The sequence below is a fragment of the Vanellus vanellus genome (assembly GCF_965231255.1).
Source record: "Vanellus vanellus genome assembly, chromosome: Z".
Lineage (NCBI taxonomy): Eukaryota > Metazoa > Chordata > Aves > Charadriiformes > Charadriidae > Vanellus > Vanellus vanellus.
This window is the reverse complement of record NC_138908.1, coordinates 11310319-11328461: the sequence shown is the minus strand read 5'-3', so window position 1 is coordinate 11328461 and position 18143 is coordinate 11310319. Positions and strand designations below refer to the sequence as shown.

Genomic DNA, 18143 nt, shown 5'->3' with positions numbered 1-18143 from the left:
CTTGTTGCCAAAAAGGCCAGTGGAATCCTGGGCTGCATAGGGAAGAGTGTGGCCAGTAGGTCGAAGGAGGTCATTCTCCCCCTCTACTCTGCACTGGTGAGGCCACAACTGGAATACTGTGTCCAGTTTTGGGCTCCCCAGTTCAAGAGGGACAGGGAACTGCTGGAGCGAGTCCAGCGAAGGGCAACTAAGATGATTAAGGGCTTGGAGCATCTGCCTTATGAGGAAAGGCTGAGAGAGCTGGGACTCTTTAGCCTGGAGAAGAGAAGGCTGAGGGGAGACCTTATTATGGCGTACAAGTATCTAAAGGGTGGGTTGAAGGAGGATGGAGCCAGGCTCTTTTCAACGGTTCCCAGTGACAGGACGAGGGGTAATGGGCACAAGTTAGAACATAGGAAGTTCCGTTCAAATACACGGAAACACTTCTTTACAGTTCCGGTGACAGAGCACTGGCACAGGCTGCCCAGGGAGGTTGTGGAGTCCCCTTCCCTGGAGATTTTCAAGACCCGCCTGGATGCAGTCCTGAGTAATGTGCTCTGGGCAATCCTGCTTTAGCAGGGGAGTTGGGCTGGATGATCTCTAGAGGTCCCTTCCAACTCTGAAAATTCTGTGATTCCGTGATTCTGTGAAAAGTTTACTGAGATACCTCATGACAGGCAGGGTTAAAAAAGCACACACACGCAGGGTCCTACAGATCTGCTTGGTTAACCTGGAAGAAAGCAACTTTTTAAAAACATACAGTTTCAAACCAAAATACTAAAAAAGTACAGTAGGTGGTTCTGGAGACTGTTAAGAAAATCAGGAGCATCCTTGATGTTGGTTCAGATCAGCACAGAACCCTCACAGTGTAAAACTATACAAGCTTAAGTTTTCCCATTAGCTATGACGTTACTTCCTGTCTGCAAGGGCAGATTTTGCACGATGACTGTAGCTATATCAGCATGAAAGCTGTGACAGTTCTAGTGATCGTTCCCACTTTGCTTTATGCCAAGTATGTCGTCATTTTCAGTCCATTTTCAAACAGGTTAGTGTCCGTGTTGTACTGCTGTTGTCCTTGGCCCATAGCGGTGCTCAGAGCAGAAAGGCTAAAAACAGGTAACTTACATTACCTGTCTTAGCAGGAGGCATTCTGGCAAATCAGTATCAGAATACATACTCTGTCTTAGGACTGTGGCTCTTCTACAGGTTTTTAATGGAGTTACTTGGTAGAGCTTCCTGCTTATTACCACCTTTGACACATGCTTCACTGAGTTTGAAAGCACATTTGTTTGTAATCAGACACAGGGCTGGGGGGGACACTGAGTGTTCAGTTTGCAGTTGTCTTCAGGGTAAGGATGAATATTTTGACAGTTGGAGCTAACTTGTAAAAGCACTTGGAGGAAACACATCGGATGTAGGGTCCTATTCTCTTGTTTCATGTCAGCCTCTTATCAGAATAACCTTGTTGCTGTTTTTCTGGAGTTTCTCATGATTTTACACTGGGGACACAGGAGAGAAGAACTCTCCCCAGGTCATAAGAGACAGAAGTTTGGAAAATTAGTTGTGGGCTACTCACATGGTATTAACAGCAAAGCTATGGGGTTAATTTGTCCTAGTTTCACTGGAAATTAAGCATAATCTAGGTTACTGCTAACAGTAATTGGCAGATTTTTTTTTCTATCTTTATGTATTTTACAAAAAGAGCCATATCAATGCACTTCTAGATATAGTCATTATGAAAAGGTAGATTATATATAGAAACAATTGTTTAATTGTTTCTGTTTGAAAGTGTGTTATAGGTGAAGGATGTTATACAGGGGGTGAATTTGACTCACTATATATAAGAAATACATGTCTGGGGGGAATAAACACATAAGATAATGCTATTGACCTTTTCTCAGGGGGCAGGTGATGGTAGAGCTATTAAGGAGTTGTGAGAAGAAGATGCAATGGAGACATGTAGCATAGGCCATGCTGCCTATAATTGAGCAGGAAGAGGAAGAGAGAGCAATATGGACTTGTTTAAGATGTTGCTGGCAGAGGAGGGTCCATGCAAGACAGGGGAAGAGAAAAAATTGCAGCCTGTAAGTTTTATATTAGTATTTCTTTAAAGCTTTGGCTAACTGCGCAAGATTCAGAATCTCTAGGATACCAGTTAGGAGTGAGACTAGTTTTTCATTTTTCTTTGGTCAAAATGCTGGTACAATAGGCACTTGTGCAGAGACAAAGCCAGCACACATCATCTATAGCTTTAAACAGACCCCATTCTATTGGGGATATATTTTAGAAATAAGTACAAGCACTTATTTTCCGCATGATGTTGCTTCTCTTTTTGTTCTTTCTTAATGCCTCACAGGACCTGCTGGCTGGGGGGCAGCAAACCAGCTGGATTATTCCTATGATGATTTTGTTGATGCAGCACAAGAAGATTTATCCAAGCATCTCTCTGCCTCAGTAAAGGCAGCACCTGCTCGAGTCAAAAGGCATAAGCTCAATGTTCCAATGACTGACCACAAAATCAAGTTAATTTTTAACATCACGGGTAAGAGAAGTTAAAATATCATCCTTCTCCTGTTCTTGCTTTTTAAAAAACATGTTTCTAATACATTTAGTGAAACCTAGCCTTCAGCTCACAAAGCCTGCTGGAGATGGAGATCATAGTTTTCAGATCAGAAAACTGCCGGTTTTTTGGAGACTTTCATAGCCCCATTTCATGACAGACTTTCTGCTTGGGGGAAAGATCACAGCCTCATGTTCATGGAGAGCATTGTGCACATGGCCTGCTTTCCACTTTCCACTGGCAAGCTTGAGTGTTGCACTCTTGATATACTCCAGAGTACACTGGAAGTGCTGACTGTAAAATCTGTGTGCTTTTTGTGTTTTCTGTTTATATCCCAGCTAGCGTGCCACTGCCTGATGAAAGGAATGATACATTGGAACTGGAAAACCAGCGACGGCTTCTTAAAACTCTGGAGACTATCACAAACAGGCTGAATAGGACTCTCAATAAGGAACCTATGTATTCTTTTCAGTTTGCATCCGAGCTCATTGTAGCTGACAGCAACTCACTGGAGACCGAGAAGGCCTTTCTTTTCTGCAGGCCTGGTTCTGTGCTGAGGGGAAGAATGTGTGGTAAGGCAGATGACTTGCTCCTTGTATGCATTTAGAATCGTTTTGAAAAGCACGGTTTTAGAGGATGTTTGCGGAGGGTTATGGTTTGACACAGTCCAGTGCTTGTGGTCTCCCAGAACAATAAACTGCAAAAATGCTTTGCGCAGTTTGACTTCCAGAGGATGTTTATGTTCCTAACCAAGGCCTGTGGAAAAAGGACACTTTTCTACCCAGGATTCTACTCCCATGGGGAAATCAGGCATATCCACACTTGGTGATACACATAAAAACAGTGCTTGGTATGCGGTCTTTTAACCCTATAAGTCTTGTGGGTAATGTGTAGCTAAGATAGGGAATTGGATTACATTTTCTGTGTATAGTGAGATCTTTGCAGTGTTCCAGAGAGATACCCCATGTGCTGAGGAATTGAGTCACATGTCACCCAAACAGGATTTGACTAAATGGGAACTCTAGAGGCCAGACAAGTATGTATAATTGTGCATTCTGAGGGGACCCTTATGTTTCCAATGTTACAGTCAACTGCCCTTTGGGTACCTATTACTCCCTGGAGCATCATACCTGTGAAAGCTGCTGGACTGGATCCTACCAAGATGAGGAAGGGCAGCTGGAATGCAAAAGTTGTCCATCTGGCAGCTATACTGAGTATCTGCACTCTAGGAGCATCTCTGAATGCAAAGGTGAGAACTTTGTCTTCTTCAGACAGACACTTCTGAATGCCTGGTGACATCTTTTTGGTCCCCATTTTGGGAGTATTGGAATGAGGTTAGCCTGTGAAATGAGAAGCAGTCCTAACTGCCCCTTGATGCATTCATAAGGAGAATAATCCAGGTCTTCACCACTGCTGTGGCATGCAGGATATCTGGTCAGATGTTTGAAGAAGAGCTGGCCTTTGAAGCTCCGCTTCATTTCTGTCTTCATTCTGTGAGACTGTGAGCCTATTTTGCAGGGACTAATACACTTAAAATAATGCCATACTTTTCCTTGCCAGCCCCTCTCCATCCTACCATGATCAAAGATGAAGTGTCTGCATCTAACACTACAGTGCTCTGGCATTGAGCACCTCAGCACCACTATGTCTTTGAGACTTGTGAAAAAAATAAGTTGCTAGTTTTCTTTCCTGTTTATTGTCTCATCATTAATTCTATTGATTAAAAATAAGTAACTGAGTTGCAATAAATCATCTGTGAAGCTGATAGGAAGAGAATTATCTGGTTAATAATTCACAAATGCACTATCAGTAACTTAACACAATTCCTTTTTTTTTTGCTCTTTGTACCCATGAAGTCCTTCAAAGTAGAGTAACCTCTAGAAATAAAAGTCTCTGTGACATGTATTGTAATTTCAGCATTATTTTCAGAGGCTAGGAGCCATGTTTCCTGTTGGACATTGCTTAATCTTTATGAACTCTTCTGCCCTATAGCTCAGTGCAAGCAGGGAACATATTCACCTAATGGTCTTGAGACCTGTGAAACATGTCCACTTGGCACATATCAGCCAGCATTTGGATCCAGGAGTTGCATCTCTTGCCCAGAAAATACATCAACAGTAAAAAGAGGCGCAGTGGATGTCTCAGCTTGTGGAGGTTTGTAACAAAAGGGCCTATGAATTTTTTTTTATTAAATTCTAAAAATTTCTAAATGTTGTTTAAACATCAGCTAATGTGATCCAATTCATCTGCCTAAGATTGAATTCTGCATCTGATTAAGCGTGGACCAAGCAACATTTCCTAGCAAAATGATAGGTCACTTCCTGATACCCTGATTATTTCGAATGCCCTCCTTCTGATTTCCAAGATGGATTCTTATCTAGAGATTAATAAAACAAGATATATAATACATGAAAATAAAACCTTTTTCCTTACAGAAGGTGAAGGGGATGACAGGATGTTTGTCACTGTTATCTCCAGAACTGCTTCCACATCTTCTGTAGAAAAATACTGAATTTTAACACAGTTTGTTCCATAACTTTTTTGACGTAATTGTCCTCAACTGTCTTTGGAAAGCTTTGCCAGAAAGTTTCCTAGGGGAAATAGTCTGCAGGGGATAATGTTACAAAAAAGACTAAATAACTTGTCTTTTGTCCTTACTCCTTCTTGAAGGAAAAAAAAATATAAAAAATAAACGTGTGAGAGATAAAAGGGAAAAGAAGTTGCATTTGAAAGCTATCCCCAGAGCAGCGTAAGGAATAGATAGAAATAATTCCCAGATATTTCTTTAGTTCTTTGAGAACCACGTGTCACCTAGCAGCACAATTTAAATAAGCATTTTCCAAAGTTGTGAATTCATGGCAGGTCTCACCCTGTTCCTTTAAGTCTGAGGAGGAACTATGAGGGAAGGAGAGAAGATGACGAGGAAGAGGTGGGGGCAGGTAGGGTGGAGGTGCAAGTGATTGCTCAAAAAGATGTCCTTTTGTTCTTGCAGTGCCATGTCTTGCAGGCGAATTCTCTCGTACAGGTCTGACACCTTGCTACCCTTGTCCCAGAGACTACTATCAGCCAGACCCGGGAAAGTCCTACTGCTTGTCTTGTCCCTTTTATGGAACAACAACTGTCATTGGTGCCAGATCCATCACAGATTGTTCAAGTATGTCAAATTATCTCTGCTGGAGAAAGTAGATAAAGGGAACATCTAAAGGATGGAAAGCAGTAGTTTTTACAGAAAACATGTCTCTCACTCTCCTGACAAGTGTAGACCTCCCATTTCATCCAGTGAAGCAGCTGGTTTTGCCTACTGGTGTTGCCTCTGTGTTATGTATGAGTGACTCTGTGATACATACCAAGGCTCAATAACAGAGTATACACATACAGACTGTGCGTATACATACACACACACACACATTGTATATGTATACTATATATATACACACTGTAGAGAGAGAGATGTAATATACAAATATATATACAAATATGTATATGCATGTGTGTGTATAAATACACATAAAATATATTTTAGATGTACACACCTATATATTCGTTTAGAAATATATGTGCTTACAAATATACAAATACATATATGTGTAAAATATACATGAAATGCTATGTGATTACTGTAAAGTTTGTTTTTTATTCCCACAAATTCACTTTTTTCAGCGTATCTTTAGATGCATGACTAACATGCAATTATTACGCCCTCAGGGAACAGGAAGGGACCTTGCCGTACAGTATGATTAACAGCACTTTCGTATCTTTTCTCTTTAGGTTTTGGGTCTACTTTTTCAGCAGCTGAGGAAAGTGTGATGATGGTACCAGCCTCTCCAGAAAATATCAGCAAGCAGTACAAAGTCAGCAGTCAGGCAAGGACAAGACATATTTTCCAATGTTATCTCAAATGAAGGAAAGGGTGCCTTATGCAGCAGTAGATGACTAAGGCCGTTTTGAAATGTAATTGTTATGCTGACTATATTTCCTGAAGAGATGAGACCGATGGCCATGAGGGGAACACTCAAAACTCTTTTTGTGATCATAGAAGCACTTCCGCTGAACAAAGGAAGCTGCATCAGCTATTGGCAATCTTAAATTCTTAAAATGAAGCCTTCACCTGATGCATGAAATATTTATCACACTTATAAAAGAAATGTAAACTCCATGGTGGAGGTTCAGTCAATCTATAAAAATTACATCGACCACACTCAGCCATCTGATGTCTTCCATATGCCGAATTCCAGAAAATGCTACCAGGCATCAAAGTCCCAGTTGTAAAATCTTTGTTTTACTTATTGCAACATAGATATACTTGAAAGGAGGCAAGCAGAGCTCCCTTCTGTTGTGAGTACCCCCTTTGAAATACACGCAAGTCCTCATGTAATAGAAACTGCGCCAGTGACAATGTTTGCCAGAGATACCCCCTTAGCCCCTCCATCTCCCCCTGAGTCTGTAACTCTGACAAGACTGCTTTGTTTGAATCTGAAGTTAGGATATTGTGTAAACAGGAGCAAAGTCGACTGATGGTAAATTTGACCTGGTCAACTATATAACATATGGACAGGTGACAAACTGATCTCCTGTGGTTTGACTATCTACTCAAGGGCTTTGCTGAATTAGAAAAAATAACACCACGCAGTGAAGTTCTTCACTAGTTCACCACATGACCAGTAGCAGGAAGTATAAAAGATAGCATAATATAAAATGTCACCTGCAAATCATAGCTAAGAAAGTTCCAAGGGAATAACTGCAATGATCACATTTTGCTAAGTAAAAGGTAACTTAAAAGTAATAATTCAGATTCCTGACATTTTTCTCTAGAAAAAAAAATGGTTGGTGTGCTGAGGAGACACAGAGGAAGAGCTAGAAGTTAATACCAGTGACTTTTTTCCCAAATGACTTTAGGGTGTGCAGTTTAAAATTACCATATTTTGTTTCACCTGTATTTCCACCTTCACTGTAATTGTATTATTCTTGCCTCTGGCAGGTCTTTCATGAGTGTTTCCTGGAACCGTGCCACAACAACGGGACATGCAAACAATTAGGAAGTGGATATATTTGCATATGCCCACTTGGATATACAGGTAAAAAACTGAGAAGCAGGTGGAGGAGCTAACATGTCTCCATGCCCTTAACATGAGCAAGCATAAAGGAGCAAAGCATTTCAGTGCAAGAGTATAGCCTAACTGTTTGGAATATCAATCACAGGTTTACCATAACATTAGTATTAAAAAAAGATATAGTTCCTCATGTTCTCACTGAATTATATTGTGTTTGGCAGAAAAGGATTTTGAATAGGGCTTCTTTAATGGAGTTAGTGGATTTGAAAATTCTGTCGCTTAGCAATATTTATGATTAGCAAAAGCTGGAAATTTGGACTGTAAGCAGCTAATTCCACCAGATCTGCCAGTATTCCTCTTCACTGTTAGCTTCCAGTTCCTTGTCGTGGATGGAAATATTTGACATGGTTATGATTTAGCAGCAATTCAAAATTTGTTAATGATTTGAGGCAGATCAAGAGGTTGAATTTTAGCAGCACTTAATCATTAACTGATTTAAGGATTTACAAGATGACTTAACAAACTAATTGAACAGAGACTTAATTAAAGATTTGAAAATTGCAAGAGTCACACTAACTTACTATGAGGTATCCCAAACCAATATGAGCACAAACATACAAACACACACCACTTGAGGGGTTGCACGCACACACATACATGAGTCTCTAACTGCTAGGACCAAAGATCCTTTCGCAGTGGGTGACTCCAGTGAGCCAATGGGTGCCCCTTTCGACTCCTTAGGTGCACACAGTCAAATGGACAGAAAGCTTTTGGATTCAGTAAAGTACAAAAACACCCACACTCATGAAAGCCAATGTGTGTATTAGAGACACATGGGTAAAGAGGTGGATCAAAGACTGTCTAGCCTGTAGTTAAAATTTCCCTTTTCTCGAGTTTGGAGTAAATACTCACAATGCATTGGCATTTCTCAGTGGGCAATAATTGAGACTCGAGAGGGTTTACTTGGCCTGGCGTTTTAATTCTCAAGGTATCTGTCTGAGTGGCATCCTAACTCAGGGGAGATGCTGGTCACAGCCCACTGCGATCCAGAGGAGTTCAGAGGGTCTTGCGAGGGTCTCTACTTATAGATCCAAGATAATTGACTTTTCGTCAACTCAGACAATGGGATGTTCTGGTACTTTTCCACTCTGGTCCAACTCGGACAATGGGATATTCTGGTACTTTCCACCAGTTATGCAAGCCCAGAACTTGATATATCCTGAAGTTCTGCTATCACCCCCCTTTGGGCCATGATCTGTATATTGTCAGGAATGATTACTACATTACTGGTAGGAGTCACAGAGCCAGGTGCGCAAAGGGGTTGCCATAACATTCTGGCCTACCACCCTTCACTTTCTTTCGTTCTTTTATGTTGGACCATTATGTGTCCCAGATGTTAACAGTTTGACATAACTTTCTGGTCCAGGTCAGGGGAAGGGGGAGGGAGTAAGTCACCAACAGATGACTTACTGTTCAGCTATTATCAAAAAGTGATATCCGTTACTTGTGATAGGTATTAATTGCCACTATCTGAAACTGATCATTCTGTTATCTGATGTGCATCGTACCTTTCTAATAGCATTTTGTCTCAGGTCTGTGTTTCTGAACAATTTCAAATTTTTGTCCCTGTTCTCAGTCCTTTATTTTGCATTCTAGGCTTGAAATGTGAAACAGAAGTTGATGAGTGTAAGTCATCTCCTTGTCACAACAAAGGGATGTGTAAAGATGGCATTGGGACCTTTGTTTGCCATTGTCAACCAGGCTATTCAGGTAGTTTGTTTCACTTCATAGCTCTTCTTCAGGCAGACATTGTTTCTGTGCCAAATAGATAATGCAAAACACAAGGGCTGTATAATTTCACATCCATGGAATTGTAACAGGAAAGCAACCTGATCTACAGGTTAGAGTGAGGTTCTACTGTACATTAATAGGTTTTGAAATAAAAGGTTAAGCATTCAAGGACAGTCTGTGTGCATGTGTGTGCATGTATGCTTCTCTTTTGTGACATTTCTGGTCTGAAAAAAAAAGGAATTAAGTTTAGGGAATTACTAAATACTCACAGGGAAAATGTTTGTGAAACTGAACATGGCCTGACTAGACAAAGCATTTACACAGTCGCTTTACTCCAGCTCTATGAGTAAGTGAGTGTGCTTTTTCTTATCTTTTTTCTCAGTCTTTTTAATGTTAAAGGTATTGAAATCTGTGGGGAAACTGACATGCTTGAGAACTTTGCCAAAACAGCACCTAATTTCTAAATATTGAAATAAACTATTAAGGAGGTAATTTTCTGTGACTAAAAAAAAAAGGGCCTGGTATTTTCCTCCAGAAATGGTGTCCCTCATTTTTCATGTTTATGGCTATACATTTATCGACAGCAACACCTGCTGGATATTTTTTAAACTATAGAGACAAACCACGGACTTCACATCTTGCACATCCCAGCATCTAGATAATGCAGATGGTATCTCTTTGCAGTAGTGCAGTCAAAGCAGAATTATATCACCTGATCTCAGTAGCTTTTTGTTATGCAAGCAGTATGATGTTGTTCTGTATTCCACATTCAGTCACTACAGCATGCAGACCTATGTCTTGATCATGCCTTGTTACCTTTGCTGTTTGCAGGTCTCTTGTGTGAGGAAGACATAAATGAATGTAGCTCTAGCCCATGTTTTAATGGAGCCCACTGTGTTGATGGCAAGAACGGTTACCGCTGCACTTGTGCAAAAGGGTTCACAGGTACACCTTTTTCTGTTTAAGTCAGCCTTCACTATTTCTGACCAAAAAATTGTCTTCCTACCCTGTCCAATATATTTCAATCTCACTGCTGTGTATTGGGCACAAGTAATCTCACTGCTGTGTAATGGGCACAAGTTAGAACGTAGGAAGTTCCGTTCAAATACATGGAAAAACTTCTTTACGGTGAGGGTGACAGAGCACTGGCACAGGCTGCCCAGGGAGGTTGTGGAGTCCCCTTCTCTGGAGATTTTCAAGCCCCGCCTGGATGCAGTCCTGAGTAATGTGCTCTGGGCACTCCTGCTTTGGCAGGGGAGTTGGACTGGATGATCTCTAGAGGTCCCTTCCAACTCTGAAAATTCTGTGATTCTGTATTACATATATTATATGTTGACATGGGTGTACTAGACCTGCTAGCTCCATGTAATCTCTCAAAGTCCCTGTAGTGTAAGTGTGGCTTCAGAAGGATTTAATAAGTGATCAGTCTTCTGTTCCTAATTTTGCCATTACTGTGTGATGTTGAGGAAAGAATAATGACATTCACATCACTGTGAATTGTTATTTTTAATTTTATTTTAAAAAGAGAAATATTGTGACAGTAGACAAGATGGTCTATATTAAAACTACTCCTCACCCCCATATTCAGCTTTCTACTGCTTTCACAGATTTCTGTAAGAACCAAGGAATATCTGTTGATTATCATGTTGCCAAAGAGCTCCATTGTAAAATCACATGCAGTTTCTTCATTCTTCAGTGCTTGTAATATAGAGCCTCTTTCACAGCAGAAATCCCAGAATCACGTGTTTCTGGCTTTCCTTAGAGTTAAGGTTCCAGCTAAATGTGTTTTGTAGCAGCTTTTCATTAGTTGCTCAGAATAGTTTCTCAGGTGATTTCCCGATTCAGCCCACATTACTCATTTAATGGCAATATTCATTTAAATTCCTCACAGTTTCTGGTGTTAATTGCTACAACTGCAAAGATGGTTCCTGTAGTTCTGTGGCCACGTAACCTCAGTCAATGGAGTAAATCCAAAACCTGCATGGCTACCCTGGTGTTTGCCATTTCCTGGAAGATGGGCAACAGTCCATAAGAAACAGAGATGGGTTAGTAATCTTTCTTAGGTTAATTCAAAGTGGAGCTGTGACTTTGTTCTTTTCTTCTCAGGTGCTCACTGTGAAACGGAGGTCAATGAATGCCTTTCAAACCCATGTCTTAATAGGGCTATTTGTGAAGATCGAGTTGGCAGTTTCTCCTGCAAGTGCCTTCCAGGTTTCACTGGTGTCTTATGTGAAAGAAACATCGATGAGTGTCTCAGCAGACCCTGTAGGAATGGAGCTACATGCAGAGATGGTATCAACAGCTTCAGGTGAAAAACAGATGATTGATGTAATACAATGTGGAAAGTCAGATATGTGGTGCTTCAGCCTTCTTAAATTTCAGCAAGGCATTTGGCAGGCTGATCCAATATAAACGATTCCCTTATGCACACTAAAGAAGATTTTAAAAGGCAAGAAGATAAATCCTAGCGTCCTCACTCTTAAAAGATTGCAAGGTAGACAGCAAAGAAAATATACAGAGTTTTCAGTGTAAGCATGGTAGGACTGCCTGGTTTTAATACTAATCTTCCAAAAGAAATCTGCTTTCCCAAGCTTCAAGGGCTTGTCTTGCTTTCCACTAGAAGAATAGGTGATGACCAGTTACATAAGTGATAATATTACATTTTTATAGCCTGAAAGACAGGGATAGCTGTACATATTGAGAATATAAAGATTAAAATACAAACACTGATGGAATCTTCCAAATATTTATTTTTATGCTTTAGGGTATCTGAACTCAGATCAGAAGTTACAAATACCGATAACAGTGTCATATCCTAGATCACTGTAGAAAGATGGACCAACTGTCACTGTCTGGGTTTAGTAACTCTTTCCCTCCCCAAAGCCCCAGAAGTTTTAGTCCCTTTCAAATACCTTGGTTTTCCAAGTACTAGAGGTTTTGCTGCCTTTCTACTTCTTTGGTTTTTCCTCTGTGTAAGCATATCTGCCTGAAAAGTCGAGTACCTCTCATCTGTAATTCTGTGGACTCTAGAAGGCACACTTCACTCACAGGAATGCAATGATTGTCTCTCCCAATTTCATGTGAAGAAATACAGACACTGTGTTTAAATGTTGTATTGTCGCTATCAAGAAGAAGTATTATGCAGCTAATAGAATTCAAGCGTACTTAAAGGAACAACCAAACTAAAACTCCAATTCTGCAGTACCTCTTCTGTTGATTTTTTTTTTTTTTAAGTATATGCCATTCCCATTGGTGGACTTGGCCTCATGCCCAGAATTCTTTGTCATGATAGCAGCCACCTTTGAAGCGTGCTTCTCTTTTCCTCCATAGGTGTCTGTGTGTGACAGGATACACAGGACTAAACTGTGAAGTGAACATCAATGACTGTGATTCCAGTCCCTGCTTAAACCAAGCCACCTGTGTGGATGCCTTGAACTCGTACGTTTGTAAATGTCCCCCTGGCTTTACAGGCAGCAGGTGTGAAACAGGTACACAGGACCAAGTGTCAGAAAAAGGTGGCTTGATTAAGTCTCTGGGCAAGATTTGCACGGGGTGGGCTGATTTCATACAGCTTCCCCAGAAAGCAGCTAGGGTGGTGGGACTCTGAGAGACTTAGTGGAGCCTGTGTGACTACAATGTTGATAAGTGTCATTGCAGACAAGTAACAGCATGTGCACTATTCATATTTATAGTCATTTCTCTTTTCTAAGGCACAGTTCTATCTTTTTAATACCTAGTTAGTCTATCGTGTTTAATTTGTATTTGCTCTATGTATCCGAGTTAATTAGCTCTTTCTGTTCTTGTATTTCATGTAGGGCTTTGCATCACAGTTAAAGATTAGTATGTGGTAGTCTCAGCTTTACAAGTCCTAAAGGCATCAATTCCCTATGGACAAAAGGGCATCAAGTTCTACATGTTCAGGCAAAATGGGTCACACCTTGTGCAACCTTTTGGAAGATACTAGAGTTGGGCCACACAACCACAAGGCTCAAATCCATTTGTCTTTTAGCCACTCCATGAAAATTATGAAGTGTTATACTAGTAACGGGTGAATCTTTAAACAGAAGCTGAAGAACCCATGTTGATTTTACAGAGACAGTAGAGGACATACAGGTCATTTAAATCTGCCATCCTATGTTGGAGTTTAATAACAACCAACTTTCAGGAGAGCTCAACTACCATGTGAATACATGTCATGCTTGTAAAGCATGCACAGAAGAGCAGCACAGAACTGCTGTTCCATACCAGTGAAGTGTATTTCAGTAAGTCTAGAACAGAAGAAAAATCTATTTTTTTTTTCAATCTTGACTCTTGTGAATAAAATTGAACCAGCTGATCACACCTCTTTGGGTTGTTGGATGGCAGATGGATATATCATGTCATTGATAGAGGACTAACATGAACCTTGCTTTTCAGTCCTCTGTCAATGAAATGGCATGTCCGTTGGCTGGTTCCATTTTATTTGCAAGAGTCAAGATGATTAGATAATCAGCTTCTTTTCCAGTAATTTTTCTTCAAACCCTGTGTTTTCTAGCCTCGGAAAGCTCTGTATGCTGGCTGATGTTAGACTGCTATGCATTCTTTCTACCTCTGATCAGCCTAAAGTTAATAATTTTTGTAGATGGGTTGCGTTCCATTTTATTACATTTACTTAGATTCCACTTAATTAACTTTCTGTGTTTTCTGGAATGTAGCTCTGAAAACTCTGTCTTTGTTGCAGAACAGTCCTCCGGTTTCAATCTTGATTTTGAAGTCTCTGGTATCTATGGATATGTCATGCTTGATGGTGTCTTCCCATCTCTTGGTGACATCACCTGTACGTTCTGGATGAAATCCACTGACACCACAAACTATGGAACTCCCATTTCTTATGCAGTGGAGAATGGAAGTGATAATGCATTTCTTCTGACTGATTACAATGGGTAAATCATGGTTCTGCTTTTCTGTAGCTTTCAGATGTCTTGAATTGATAAAGAAAGCATAGAGCAGAAGTCCAAGTATCAGCTTTGTCTACTTTGGGGTAGAAGAATCTGCATCCAGACTCTGTAGCTGGAATTGCTTCTTCGCTTTTTTTTTCTCCTTGCTTTGTTTCCTTCACTTTCTGTCAAGTAGAAGAGTAATGGCAAGAAAGCAGTGAAGTTTAGAAAGCAGGATATTTTTGTCTGTACTACCTTTACATCATATGTAAATGACACATTGAGACAATGATTGGATAAAATGCAGCTCAGCACTCGGAGTACTTGTAATGTGACTCCAAAAGCAGGGATGGACCCAGGGGGTAAGTTTAAGAATCCACTATGCAGCCATGACATGAGCCTTCATGTTTTGGTACAAAAGCACATTACTTATTTCACCATGCTTTGCGTATGATACCTGTAACTTCCAAGTTCTCCAACAGGGATATATCTTGTATGATGATCTTTCAAGAGAGATTTCTTGTATGATGTAGACACAGTTACCTCATTTGGCAAATAACATTTCTTTGAGTAATGTGGGATAGGCCGTGCTTTTAAAGTTTCTGCACGCAACTGAGTGTGCCTTCATCTTCCTTCTGCGCAGCTGGGTTCTTTATGTAAATGGGAAAGAGAGGATCACAGACTGTCCTTCAGTGAATGATGGTAATTGGCATCACATTGCAGTCACATGGACATGCACAGATGGGGCATGGAAAGTGTACATCGATGGAAAGCTGTCTGACGGAGGCAGCGGGCTCTCTGTTGGCTCAAAAATCCCTGGTATGCTTTATTTATATTACAGCAGATCTGTTGCCTTCATTCTGTTTGGGTTTTTTTTCAGAATTTGCTATGCCTGCAAGAAAATGTTTATTTTGGTGGTTTTAGTATGTTTTCACATTTTCAACATTTATGCAGGGCTCATGTTTGCTATTCTTGTTCATGAGGACAGTTGCCTCACTCAGCCTCGCTGAAGACAAAGTGGACATTTCTAGGGTAAACTAGTAGGTAACTTGTTTTTGGGGTGACAGAGTTTAGTCCACAAAGGAGCCTGTGCTGAGCTGATTTTGGAATGCCTTCGTGGGAATAGGTTTCTCACATAACAAACTTGAGTTCAAATGGCATTTCCCTTACAATGTGTGCTCAGAGTTGATGGAATTAGCCTTCTCCTGTTACTTACAGACATCTTTTTAAAGTTATGCTTGCATTTTTTCCTAACAAGGTGGGTTTTTGCTATTTCATTGGTTCTTGTGATCGGCAGTCTTTCCAGTAATACCAGAAGGTGTGAAAAGGAATACCAACAGCATTGAAGAGCTTTGAAAGGCCTGATGTTAGATTGCAGCAAAGAGATTTCATTTTGATAGTGTTTTCATACTACCACTGTACAAATTTAGATAGAGTTTCAAAAACTTATCCATATTTGAAAAAAAATAGTGAAGCATTTTTGTCTGTGTACCTTATGCTTGCCCCTGTCTTTCCCAATTGCTTTGGAGTAACGTCCAGAGACAAAACCTAAGGAAGTGTGGTCTCCATTTTTTTTTGCCCTTGTCCATACACACTGTGACATTCAAAATGCACGTCCACACCATATTGTCAAGGAGAGGAAATTTAATTTGTATAGCATGTCAGATCAATGACTGTTTAAGCACCAATGTGCTTCTGAGGGTTTGGAATCAAATTTGTTCTATCTGATTTTCTAAGCTTTTGTTTAAAGCAGGAAGTGCAAGCTAGCACTGTGAAATAGACTCCACCTGCTCAAAACTGCATTTTGCATTGCTCTGTAATATGCTTCTAATACTAAGCTAGAAGTGGTCTCTTAGAGCCAGTACCATTCCTGAAGCAGCCATGTAAAGTTTCTGCTCTCATCAGCATGATTTTAGCATTTAGCTGTCCTAATTGTCTCTGAGTTTAGGTGGTGGTGCACTTGTACTGGGTCAAGAGCAAGATCAGAAAGGAGAAGGATTCAACCCAGCTGAATCTTTTGTGGGCTCCATCAGCCAGCTCAACATTTGGGACCGTGTCCTGTCTCCACAGCAGGTAAGTCCTTACTGCAGTGTTTGAACACAGAGCTCTGTGGGATGAACATTTGAAAAGGCATTCCAAGTTAGCATATTGAATAGACCTCTTTTCTCACAGAAGTCACTGGAGACCAGATGAAGTCCTGGCTTAGAGTAATAAGCTTAGCATAGTAAGTAGAGTAGCTTTAAGCAAAACTAGGTGTGGTAAAATCAACACTGAAGTCACCTGCTATTTTTACTGGGCTTTTCTGTATTATGTAGCTTTGAAAGAGAAATGAAGGCATACACAGAAGCTAGCAGTCCTATTAGAAGAGGGAGAAAACCCAACGAAACGAGCTCAAGGCTTGTTTTACAGATTACAGTTCCCCCATCCTGCTGTGTGAAGGCACCAGGAAAACCTCAGAGGGAAGACATCAGAATTTATGTCAATTCATTAGACACTGTGAGGAAACTGAGCTGTATAGTCCAAGGAAAAGTCTGAATGGGCAGCATTACTGAATATTAGGCTACTTTTATTCAGGTACCAAAAATAAAGGTTTGGCACTAAACTTTCAGAGAGTTAAAAAATTAGTGTAGATCAAAAAAGTCTCCAAGGACAGTGATAGGCATCAGGATAGGACAGGGACAGTGATCCCTCAGCTTCTCTGAGGGACAAGCTTCAGTGCTCAGTTTTCACTGAGTATTCATAGTGAAGTCTTTTTCTTTATATCTAGTTGGGACCTCCCACTTCAGTTTATGACTACAGTTTCTGTCTGCCACCATACACTGCTGTGAAGAGCCTGACTCTGTATACTTCATTACCTCCCCATATCTACCAGGGGCTGCTGTTAGGTGTCCCCAAAGCTGTCTCAGCTCCAGGATGAGCCAGTCCTAGTCCCACAGCCTTTTCTCACAGGGCAAATGCTACAGCCTGTCACCTTTTTGATGCCCTCCCCTGAACTGGCTCCAGATTGTCAATGTCTTTCTTGTACTGAGGAGCCCAAAACAGAATGCAATACTCCAGATGTGGTCTAACAAGCACTGAGAAGAGGGGATAATCCCTTCCTTGGTTTTCTGGTTGTGACCCCATTCACACAACCAAGGATGCCATTGGTTTTCTTTATTGCCAGGGCGCACAGCTGGCTGATACTCAGCTCGGCGCCTGTCAGAGCCCCTACGCTCTGGCAGAGCCCCTTTTCCACAGAGCTACTCCCTCTGCAGTCTTTCCCCAGCCTATATCATTTAGAGTTTTTTCCTTTCCATTTGTTATTGTTGAATTTCATGAAGTCTGTTGGCCCATTCCTCCAGCCTGTCAAGTTTCCCTAAGGATGTAGCTCTGTCCTTGAGCATACTGACTGGGCCTCCCAGTTTGATATTATCTGCAAACCTGATGACAGTATGCTCCATCAGCACTTCCTGGACATTAGTATTTCAATTGTGAAGGTCAGAAATTATAAAACTGTTGGTAACACTTGAACAGCAAGGACTAATGATCAAAGTTAGAGGCATTTCTTGGGGAAGGAGTCTTTGGATTTAAAGGTTTTGCTCTTTTCTTGGTGGTTTTTTAAGGTTTTACCACTATTTAGTGGTATATCGTGTGTTATCCATGATCCAAATATGAAATAATTAAATGAACAGAAAATAGAAATAAAGCAGAATCTTTGCTTCCAGCACCCAAATGTATCCTCTGCTTCTTTCTCCTTTTCTTTGCTACTTTGGCTTTCTGCTAGGTTCAGAACTGCCCAGCAATCTGTTACTGTTCTTGGCTTTTGGGGTCACCAATTGTTGCATTGCCAAGTCAAATCTTCAGGTT

At 40.7% G+C, this 18143-nt stretch overlaps 1 protein-coding gene across 1 annotated transcript in view; it reads left to right on the top strand.

The window, feature by feature from the left end:
• SVEP1 (sushi, von Willebrand factor type A, EGF and pentraxin domain containing 1) overlaps positions 1-18143 on the top strand; it is a 137005-nt gene that overhangs the window by 67531 nt on the left and 51331 nt on the right. Inside the window, exons 15-28 of the mRNA XM_082497845.1 lie at positions 2336-2521; positions 2878-3111; positions 3627-3788; positions 4532-4693; positions 5532-5693; positions 6308-6402; positions 7518-7614; positions 9247-9360; positions 10213-10326; positions 11488-11689; positions 12712-12869; positions 14102-14303; positions 14941-15116; positions 16246-16370. Of these exons, the coding sequence (XP_082353971.1) occupies positions 2336-2521; positions 2878-3111; positions 3627-3788; positions 4532-4693; positions 5532-5693; positions 6308-6402; positions 7518-7614; positions 9247-9360; positions 10213-10326; positions 11488-11689; positions 12712-12869; positions 14102-14303; positions 14941-15116; positions 16246-16370 (2189 nt within the window). The remainder of the gene's footprint in view (positions 1-2335; positions 2522-2877; positions 3112-3626; positions 3789-4531; positions 4694-5531; positions 5694-6307; positions 6403-7517; positions 7615-9246; positions 9361-10212; positions 10327-11487; positions 11690-12711; positions 12870-14101; positions 14304-14940; positions 15117-16245; positions 16371-18143) is intronic.